The sequence below is a fragment of the Ovis aries genome, chromosome 10 (genome assembly GCF_016772045.2).
Source record: "Ovis aries strain OAR_USU_Benz2616 breed Rambouillet chromosome 10, ARS-UI_Ramb_v3.0, whole genome shotgun sequence".
NCBI lineage: Eukaryota > Metazoa > Chordata > Mammalia > Artiodactyla > Bovidae > Ovis > Ovis aries.
Genome location: NC_056063.1, coordinates 81,666,309 through 81,677,208, shown reverse-complemented (window position 1 = coordinate 81,677,208; position 10,900 = coordinate 81,666,309). Strand labels below are relative to the sequence as shown.

General features: G+C 47.8%; 1 protein-coding gene across 1 annotated transcript in view; it reads left to right on the top strand.

Moving 5' to 3' along the window:
* The first annotated feature begins 7,527 nt into the window (after positions 1 to 7,527).
* The window catches only part of EFNB2 (ephrin B2), a 49,084-nt gene continuing 45,711 nt past the window's right edge, over positions 7,528 to 10,900 (top strand). The window contains exon 1 of the mRNA XM_004012234.6: positions 7,528 to 8,013. Coding sequence (XP_004012283.1) covers positions 7,892 to 8,013 — 122 coding nt within the window. The 5' untranslated portion in view covers positions 7,528 to 7,891. The remainder of the gene's footprint in view (positions 8,014 to 10,900) is intronic.

Below are 10,900 nucleotides of genomic sequence, written 5' to 3'. Positions count from 1 at the left end.
TATGTTGAAGCAATTTTTTTTAAAGTTCTGTTAAGTCTTAAAGAGGGTGGTTTACTTTTTGATGTCAACAATCTAGAAATCCTAGGACTATGCTATATATTTCTTCTAGCTTATACCTTTAACATAGGATTTATATGTACTTTAAATATACTTGAGAATTAGTATTTAATGGCTATTTTTACAAATACCTAATTTATGCCGACACAAATTATGGCAGCAGTATTACCTTTAAGAAAGATTAAGCACCCAGAAAAAGATTTAAATTCTCAATCCTACACCTCTATTTTAGGATAATAAGTATTATCACCACAAATTATACTTAATAAAGACTAGAAAAATGCCTCTAAAAGTTTACAGTATCTTAAATTATTTTCACAGTGGGCCATCAGAAAGAACTTAGCTCTGTTCTTTTACAAAAGGCTAAGATGGTCAGATCACCCTCAGTGGAGGGTACATGCACATTTATTTTGGGGAAAACACATTTCAGCTTAAAAGTTTTCCTTTTGTTTTTGCATGTGGTATCTTATATAAATGACTTCTATATACTAGAATCTGCCTCGTTTATCTTTACATATGTTTAAGTCAACTGGCATTAAAACATTTATTCAGGAAAAGGAGATGGATATAAAAAAGCTGCCTGAGATGCATAGATACGTCATCAAAGTAGAGAAACCTTCCAGTATTTCTGAGACAGTTTGACCAGTCTTTTAAAAGTGAAGACATAAGTTAATGAGATGACTAAATGCTAGATTATTTTGTGTGTGCATGCTTTAGTTTGAGCTCTTCCTGAGTCTAATTGTGATAAGGAACAATAAACTAGGTTTAAATATCTTTAAAGACAGAATTTTAAATAGGCATGAACTGTAGTGAGAACTGACTTTTAGTGAACATGGTACCTTCTACTCTAGTAAAACATTCACTTTATTTACCTAAAGAATTTAGGTTGCTTATGAATCCCTTTTTTAATCTCTAAATTAGGTTAGCTCTAATTATTTTATGATTCTTAACACTTTTTTTTAAATGTAACTTTTTTTGGGGGGGGGTGCAGATCCATTGTTCCTAAGTTGTGTATTCAAGTTTTTGGAAATGTTTATTTAAAAATTGTTTTGCTATACAAGTGTTCTAAACATTGTATCTAAGAGAGTAGCCTGGACTTTAGAATATATGAAATCAGCTTATGCGTGCCTTTTTTAATTTTTAAAAAATTTCTTCCTGCCTCATATGGTGTGAAATCGCAGTGAGTTGCTTAGTAACGTATTGCAGTATCCCTTTGCTGTTGGAGACTCCCGTCCAATAATGAAATTGTTCCTGCTCCAGGCTGCAGGAAAGAGGATGGAATTGTTAATAAAGTACACCCAGTCTTCTCTATGCAACAGCAATATGTAGTCATTTGTTTTCTTCATTTCTGCTGCTTTTGTATACATACTATAAAAGTTCAAATTCTTTCCCAAACTATTAGCAGTTCAGATGTTCTTTAATTTATTAAGTATGCTTTTCTTCACAATTTGCTTTTTAAAGTTATATGTTCTTATTGCATTACAGAATTAACTGATGACTTTGTTTATTTTTATTACAGTATTTAAAATATGTAGTTATTGCCATTTATATTGTGGAGTTTGCAGAATGAAATCAGTTGTATAAACTAAACCTTTAAATTAGCTATGTGTGAGGACTCTTCAATGCTTGCAAAGAGGGGAAGGGGTTTGTAGTTAAAGATACACTGCTTCAGTTTCTCTTGTGAAGACAGCAAATTAGGCTCTCCCCATCCTCAGTTAATTTCTGAGTCAGTTTTACTAGTAATGTCCGTAGCTTTTCTGTGTAGCCACCAGTACTTTAAGAATTTGCAAATAATTTAGTTTACAAAAAAAAAATTTGCAAAAGATAATTAGTACTACTTTTAAAATTTTCTGTCTGAGGTAAAATAAGCATAGAATCCTGGCCAGTTGAGGTGTATATATTGTTTCCAAGGCTTTGTTTTATATCAGAGTTCTCAACTAAAGTTTCTCCGAAGATGTTAATAAAGCCAGAGCTTCTGTCATCGGTTGTCCCTGCTTTCTGCTCCTTTACACCCAGAGCCATCCATGTTTTGTCTGTTGGCCTGAGAAATTCTGCAACAGAGTATCAGTTTTTGAGACTCCATCCAGGAGGCTTGTGAACACTCAGGTAGCAAAGTATGACTTGACTCGTGAAAGGACCAGAACCAGTGAAGATAACAGGCTCTGGGAGGAGTGTGAAGGCCAAGCAGTAGGCCCACTCTGATTGGTTGAATTGCCACTTGTGGAGGTGTTGATTCTTCACCATCACCTTTGTCGTTCATAAATGTTCTTGTTTGCCCTTGTGTTTTGAGTGTTGCTATTTTCTTTTTAACAGTCTGTGGTCCAGTGGAGCGGTAATCTGTTTTATACTGTATGTTTCATGCTGTATGTTTTTTATCAGGTAGCCATAATTGGTTTTCAGATGGTTAAATCACATTGCCTGATCCATTTACTGTGTATAATTACTAGAATAATTACTAGAATGAGTGACTTGCAGCTAGGAAGCAATGGAAAGGGGGATACAGACAACCCAATAGGACTTAAAAGTTGGTGTGTGTGTGATTGAACTTCATGGGACGTTGTTTTACAAGATTGTCCCTTTCCTGAGCCTCCGGTGGTTGACCAGGGGATGCTGGAAAAGTTTCACTTTTTATGTATCTTTCCGTGTCTGAAGCCAGTAAGTTTCAGAATAAAAGTAAAATCAGTGTTCAGGTAGTTTTCACTACCACTCAAGCGAAGGGGTGTGGGTGTGGGTGTGTGTGTGGGTGTGTGTTCAGCAGCGTCAATAACCTTGTAAGATTGCTGTTAACTGCTGATCACTAAGCCTGGTTTATTAGGGTTAGAATAAAGTGGGTTCTTTGTATACATATGGGTAATGATTGTTGCCTTCCTCATTTTCCAGTCTTTCACAATGGATTAAATTAATGACAGCATGAACAATTAAAGGAATATATAATCAAAGGAATATATAATTCCAGTTGGTTCTAGGTACTGTGAAATCTCTTCCTGCACAGTGGGATAAAGGAGCAAAAATGGTTTGATGGAGACTGCTGGTCAGTAATACCCCTTACATGTTGAGAGCAGAATTTATTATATTACACAGGATGTCTGCATCTTATCAGTGCACAAAGTGGGAATCTCAGCATGTTCAGTCACTAAGTCGTGTCCAACTCTTCCCAGCCCCACGAACCATAACCTACCAGTCACGTCCTCCACTATCTCCCGGAGTTTGCTCAAATTCATGCCATTGAGTTGGTGATGCCATCTAACCATCTCATCCTCTACTGCCCCCTCTTGCCTTCAGTGTCTCAGCATCAGAGTCTACCAGCGAAGTCAGCTCTTTGGATCAGGTGGCCAAAGTATTGAAGCTTCAGCATCAGTCCTTCCAATGAATATTCAGGATTGATTTCCTTTAGGGTTGACTGGTTTGATCTAAAGCGGAGTCTTGGGCCAGGTTCCACAGGTGGTTGGAGCCATACCTGCATTCTTTCCACATATAGTGCTTTTGCATTAATATAAAAGCAGTGATAATTTGAGCTAGAGATTTATTAGATTACTACGTGTTTGCCCAGTTGTGTCCAACTCTTGGTGACCTCATGGACTGTAGCCCGCCAGGCTTGTCCATGGAATTTCCCAGGCAAGAATACTGGAGTGGGCTGCCATTTCCTTCTCCAGGGGATTTTCCTGACCCAGGGATCAAACTCATTTCTCTTGCATATCCTGCTTTGGCAGGTGGATTCTTTACCACTGGAAAGTCACCTTGGAAGCCATCTGTAGTAGGAATAGAATTGGTTCCTTAAATATGTTAGGGTCTGTAAGGTATGAGTTGTCATGAAACTTCCCAAAGGGAAAAATTACTCTCTTGACCGAGAACCCTATGTAATGACTAATAATTTTTTCCTACCAAATTAATAAGTAGACACTAACTTAGCATGCTGCAGTGTGTAATAATATGAATTTTATAAGCTGATGCGGCAGGAATGTGTGGCGAAAGTGATCTAAGAGTTTCGTTTTGAAAGGTCAACCTGGGAATAGACCAAGCAAAGTGTCACTCGGGGGAAGAGCTCTTACAGCTTGAGTAACTTGTATGACATGAACTGCACATAGTGCAGTAGGGGCTTCCAGCTGTGTTAGAAAATTCATGGCTTTTGACAACATTTCATCAACAAGAATCAAACATCAGCAATTTTTCTGTAATGTTAAACTTAGACATTTCTTTAGTTTTTTGAAAGTTAAAGATGTCTTTCAAAGTAAGTCTTGGAATACTGGTACAAGGAATATGTAAGAAAAGTAAGTTCCAAAGACCAAAGCTTGAGTATGAACCCCAAAGGGGTAGGAACATGACTACTAGTAAGGCACATTTACTTGGACAAAATTCATTGCCCTCTTATTTTTAAAACTACAACTACTGAACTTTTATATTGACCACTTCATTCTATGTTTATTCCAATTTATATCCATCAACTTTTATACTTCGTTACGTCTCTGAAATCCCTCAAAGTTTGATTAGATTTTTAAAAATTTCTTTCTTAACACTGGAAGTAGTTGAAGTAATTTTTGCTGAAATAAAATCTCATTTTTAGATGTAGGGCTAAATATGTGCCAGTAGAATTACAGGTTTTCAAAAATAACCAAGTTTCTCTCACGACTGTAAAATGAAGTCCAAATACAAAGAGCTGTTAAACTGACCCATACAGGCAGATGGGACTGGTGGTTTTTCCTTGTAGATATATATACAATAGATAAAGTGACTTGGGGTAATGCTTTTAATTATTGTAATTAAAGAGCAGTGGTGTTGCTACTGCTGGTACTTTTCACATAGTTTCTACAGTTACCTGTACTGAAAGTAAGTTAATATTCACACGAAAGTTACGTAATAGGAATCTTTTTGTGTAATTTTTTTTGGTCAAGAACACACTTTATTTTTTTAATTTAAAAGGATGCCATTTAGGCATTGAAACGTATAATATCATGTAAGAAACGAATCGCCAGTCTAGGTTTGATGCAGGATACAGGATACTTGGGGCTGGTGCACTGGGATGACCCAGAGAGATGGTATGGGGAGGGACGTGGGACGGGGGTTCAGGACTGGGAACTCATGTATACCTGTGGTGGATTCATGATGTATGGCAAAACCAATACAGTATTGTAAAATTAAAAAATGAAAAATATTTATTAAAATGTTAAAAGGAAGCCATTTAAACATGTACATTTACATTTTCCCCAAGGTAAAATGCTCTGGATGTGAGAATATCTGATTGACTAAAAATGGAAGCCAGGGTTATTTTCAGACAGTGCAAATTTCCTTTATTTCCTCTGGTTTACTTGGAGAGAGGATGTAGGTGCTAAGAGGTCACAACTTAAATTTCACAACCTAAGTTTGCTAAATGTGAAACAGCTACTGAGACACTCGATTTTAGTACTTTTAAAGGGTTATAAGCTAGCTTTATATTGTTTCAAATGAATCCCTTAAATGTTTGTAAGCTTATTTAAAAAAAAAAATGCTTTTGTGAAATATACTGCCTATTTGCTCCCAGTTTTTCAGTCCTCTGGGAGTCAGGATGACTTCCAATTGGTTTACTGTCTTTGAAACTTTAAAATACTTTTCGCAAGCTGGAGTCTTCATTGAAAACTAGCAAATGCAGAAAATAGTTTTTTTTTTTCTTGTAAAGAGTTGTTTGGAATAATATGAATGTATTGGGTACCTCGCCTGCCTTGGTATTTTCAGCCTTCACAAAAGTTTTAACATTCCCAGTTGAAATGTACATTCTTAATGTCCAAAAACCGAATACTGAATGCACCATAAAACCCTTCCAAAGTTATTACAAAGAAGAGGGAAAGGGCTCAAACTATCTAAACGAGATATATATATATATTTTTTTACCACATAAGTAATTCTGTTTTAAATTTAGTGGATAATCCGTCTTTAAAATTTACAATTCGTAGCAATAGTAGTGACCGGTTATTTGCGTTTAAAACATTAAGGGAAACCTGGTGTAGAAAGGAATTTTTTTAAGCATGCTGTAGGTAGGTATACAACATAAATTTTTCAAACCGAATTGTTGGCAATCGTGCACAGTGCCTAGTCCCCGCCGCGCTCCCGCCGCTGTTCCTCACTCCGCCGATCTCGCCCGCGGCCCCTCTGCGGCGGGGCGCGCGCGCGGAGTACCGGCCCCTCGAGGATCCCGCTCTGGCCGCGGAGCGCACAGAGCGGCCGCTAGTGGGCACTGTGGGTCCGCGGAAGCGGCGGCGCCGCGCGTCCCGGCTGCTCCGGGGGCCCGCGCTCGGCCGGGACTCGGAGAGAATTCCCGCCGCCCCTCCGCTTCTCTGTCCCCGTCACCCTCGAAATTCGCGGTCACCTTGGGGAGGAGTGAGCGTGTCCCGATCAAGGAGACGGTCCGGCGGCGCGCGCGGGGAGAAGGGCTGCTTTCGTGGGGCCAGCGCCTTGGGGCTCGGCCACCCTGCCGGGTCCCCGGCAGACGCGCTCTGCCTTTCCCGGCCCCCGCGCACTGGGATCGGGCGCCCCGGCCAGCGTTTGGCGCAGAAATCAGGTGTGCGAAGTGTCACCGACAAGCCCTGGAGAGGGGGTGGCTAGGGGGTGTGCGAGGGGCCGTGAGCCCCTCTACGCAGATCTGGGGGGTGGGGAGAGGTCCTCCGCCTCATAAGGAGGAAGAAACCCACCACTCGGGAAACCCACCACTTTCCTCTCCGCAGGGAAAAGGGGCGCCCTTGCCGTGGTGTCTCTGCCGAACTTTAGGGCGTTTGCTGGGCCCTGAGATCGCGGCTGCTGGGCGCCTCCGGGCGCAGCTGTGCGCTGCTGGGCGCGGGGACAGGTGGCCCGCGCTGCCCCCGCTCCCTCTCGCCCTCGGGGCCGAGAGTCTCTAGGCCGCCGCTCCGGGGGCGCCAGGGGCTCGCGCGCGGGTTGGTCCCCCTTGGCCCCGGCTCCCCGGCGCGGCTGCGCTCGCGCCGCCCGCCCGGGGGCGGGGGCGGGGCTCACCTGTCAAGTGGCACCGCCCACTCTGGGGTGGGGGGCGGGGTGGTGGCTGACGGACAGTCCAGTCGTCCAACCGGCAGACGAGGGCCGCGCGGCGGGCCAATGGGCGGCGCGGCGCGGGGCGGGGCTCCGCGTTTATAGCGCTCTGACAGCGCGCCGGCCGAGCGGACTCTGCTCGGCGGGGACGGCGGCGCCGGCCGGAGAGAGGAGCGGTGCGCGGAGCTGGTCCCGGCGCCCTCCCCGCGCACAAAGGGCCCCCCTCACCCCCCAGCCCCGCGCGCGCATTTTGGCGCTCGCGGCGAGGACCGAGCCCCCCGCTCCTGCCTGCCCCGCGGGTTGGGATCAGCGAGGACTGTGGAGGCTCCCCGTGCGCCCGGAGGCGCCCCTCGCCGCTCGCGCCCCGCGCGCGCTCCGGGACATGGAACGGCGCCGAAGCGGCGTCCGCGCGCTCGGGCCGCTGCCGGGCCCCCTGGATCTATAGTGCGAGGCGGCCCCGCTCGGGGCGCCGCGTCCGCCGCCGCGTCGTCTCTCCGCCTTTGTGTCCCGGCCGCGCGCCCTCCCCGCTTTCCGGCGCCCGGCACCCTGGAGCCGCACGGGAGCCGGCTGTCCAAGCTGCGTCCGGCGCGGCGCCCCGGAGCCCCGAGCCCGCCGCGCCGCCGCGCCCCGCGCGTGCTCTCCCGCCCTGCGCTCTGAGGGCCCCCGCGGAGAGCGCCCCCGGGCCTCGGCGACCGCTGGAGCTGCTGATCGGCGCGCCCAGGAGCTGCCTGCGGTCTCCCCCGTGTCTGCCCGGAGGATTGGGGTTCCCGGCCCGCACTTCGTTCCTCCGGCGCCAGGAGCGCGCGGAGCTGGGAGCGGCTTGGCCATGGCCGCGAGGAGGGACTCCTTGTGGAAGTACTGCTGGGGAGTTTTGATGGTTTTATGCAGAACTGCGATTTCCAGATCGATAGTTTTAGAACCCATCTATTGGAATTCCTCGAACTCCAAGTAAGTAACGTCCACGATGCCCCTCGTTCGCCGCCCCGGGGTCCGCCGCTCCGCGCAGCCCCGAAGGGAGGATGGGTCGGGCCGCCGAGCCTTGGAGTCTGTTTCTGGATCCTCGATCCCTCGCGCCCCCTCGACCCCCACCCCCGCCGCCTTTCGCTTTGTGGTGACTCCGCTCGGCCTTGCAGCCAGAGCGCCGGCCCTGAGGGGCGCCCTCCTCGTCCTCCGCCCTGTGAACAGGCTCCCGGGGGCTAAAAAAGCCCCTTGTTGACTTGGGTGTCACGTCTGGAGAGGTGTCCGATGGCGATCCCTGACCCTGACTTCTCCAGGGCGGAGAACGGGACCGCAAACAGGGTCGGCTGGCGCGCCGAGGCTGGTGGGCTCCGGAGACGCGAGGATGCCGCGCTCCCGAGGAGCGGCGGGGCGCGGGGCGCGGGGCGCGGGCTGGGCGGGCGGGGCAAGCAGGCCGGGGGTGCAGCGGAGCGCTCCCGGGAGAAGGGAGCCGGGGGTCCCTGGGCCGCCCGGAGCTCGCGCGCCTGGGCGCCGCGCGGCCTGCCCGAGGGTGCGCGGGGAGCTCGCCTGCCTGGGAAAACTCGGGCGGCGAGCCCTTCCCTCCCTGCCTGGGAGACCGGCCTTCGGCTGTTCCCGGGGAACTGTCTGCAGGTCGGCCTCTCCCTTCGTTTCTAAACCCTTGGGCCGGACTCTGTGTCCCGAAAGCTAACTTGATTTTAACGATGCTTTGCGCAAAAGCTTCATTAAGGCCCTGCCCAGTCGCCACACAGCTCCTGAAGCCTTCGCGCCTGGGGAGCCTGGGCGGGAATGGGAGCCTTGGGTCCGATTTGCTTTATCGAAAGGTGCAGCCCGAAGAAGCCAGGCCTGGCGGAGATTAAGTTTCAGTGTGAACAGCCCGAGTACGTTTAGCATTTAGACAAGGAGATCCATCTCGAAATATACCTATATGATATATATACATATATGGTCGTGACTGGTAATTAGTCAGCTGTGCACTCAGTATTGCGTTATTACCTCACTCTCGGGACACGTCTCAAATCCTAGACAAAATTATTTAACAGAACCATGATTTTTTAACCTTGGGAAACTTGGGCGGGGGTGGGGGAGGAGGGGGAGTCTGAAGACACTGGTTGTTCCCGGAGTCAGCATTTGAGATCAGAAGCGAAATCAATGACCTAATACGAAGTTGAGTTGGCCGTGGATTTAGGAATAAAGGGATGGGGGTGGGGTGGGGTTGATTTGAAGATCACATCTCAATCAGAGAATTATATCCACGCTTTTAAAAGCGGTGAATTTCAGATTCACCAACATGCTAACCAAGAATTCCCTGGTGAAGAGTGGAAAAACCGTCATGGCCATAAAGCGTATGAAACCGAGATTCTTGCACGAGGCTGGATGGCTTTATCCCGACACTGCTCCCGTGTATAATAAAAGTTACTCAGTGCAGTCGCTTTCCCTGTAGCCTGATCTCTATGGACTTGTGTTTCCTTTTCCTCGCTTTGGTGTAAGATACTATATTTGCTGAGAAAGCGCTGGTAGTGAGAGCTGGCCTCCGCTCCCGCAGCGTGAGGCGCCGGGCGGTGCGGGAGAACGCGGGCCTGGGAGCCTGGGCCCGAGCACCCGGGACCCGGGGAGCCGGGAGCCGGGCCAGGGCAGCGAGCCCCTTGGAGCCGGCCCAGGGCGGCCGACGCTCGCTTCCTGCCTACAGGGGTCACTCTTCCCTGCGCTGTCGCCAAGCTGGCCCTCGCCTCCTCCCCGGGGCTGCCTTGCACTTTCACTCACCGACTGGCTTTGGGGGGCTGGTTTTTGGGTTTGGGTTTCCACTCCTCTCCTCCTCCCAATAAGATTTAATTTTTACATTCCTGTCTTTAAAGAAATTTCCATTAACCCCTTCAGGTTTCAGCTCAGTAGAAGTCACCTTTATGCATTATTAACTACTGGTTTGTGGGATTTGCAAATAGCTACTTGGAAACAATAAAGGTAGCGCAGTAATTATTTCAGCCTACGGTTGTATCTTCTTCCTCTAAGATGCTGGGGGAACTGGTGACTGATACTCACTAGCCTGATACGAGGATCAGGCTGCTCTTCTGAGCTGGGCTTGGATTTAGAGCCCTCCTGGAGGCCTGGTTGTGGAGAAGCCTGCCTCCCTGCACCGACCGCGTTGTTGTTGGTGTGATGTCTCCGGCCCCCAAGAGGAGAATTTCTTTTCCAATCCTCAGGATAATGGCTGGCCTAGAGGAGGGGATCGTTTGTCCCCTGGCAAAAGTCTACTTAACTAAGTTATGCAGCTGAATGCTAGCTTGAGAGATCAGAAAGATTTCTTCCTGGGGGAATGCTATAAAAGAGCCTTTTCTAAGTTTGAGAATGAATTTTTAAAAAAAAAAGGGGGGGGGTGCCAAGGAGTTGCTCTGTTTGTTGGGGGAAGTTGCATATTTATTTCCAGGGGGGAAGTCAGTAAATGTGACGACGTGGCAGGAGAGTAATCAACTGCATTGAAGTTGCCCATCAGTTTGTCCAAGTGTAGAACAATTCACTTGTAATGAAGCGGCCATCAGTAATTAGGTTTGTTTCACTCGGAGGTCAGCTTTTTTAGCAGGTGGTGGACAGAGAGAGCACACAGCAGCTGTTTGGAGACACAGTCCAGAAAATCCTTTGTAAATTCACCGTCTCCATAACTACTTCAATCACACTGTCCGCTTCTCCCACCCCACCCCACCCCCACCCCCTGCCCCGGAAGAGTTTTGAAGAAGTTTTACTGACTGAAAAGTTAGCCCCTGAATCCACAGGTTCAAGGAAGGGTTGCATCAACTGTGGCCATTTCGGTTGTGTAGCTTTTTTTTTTTTTTTTTTTAACTCTGGAGAGAAAAACAGAGCCTGG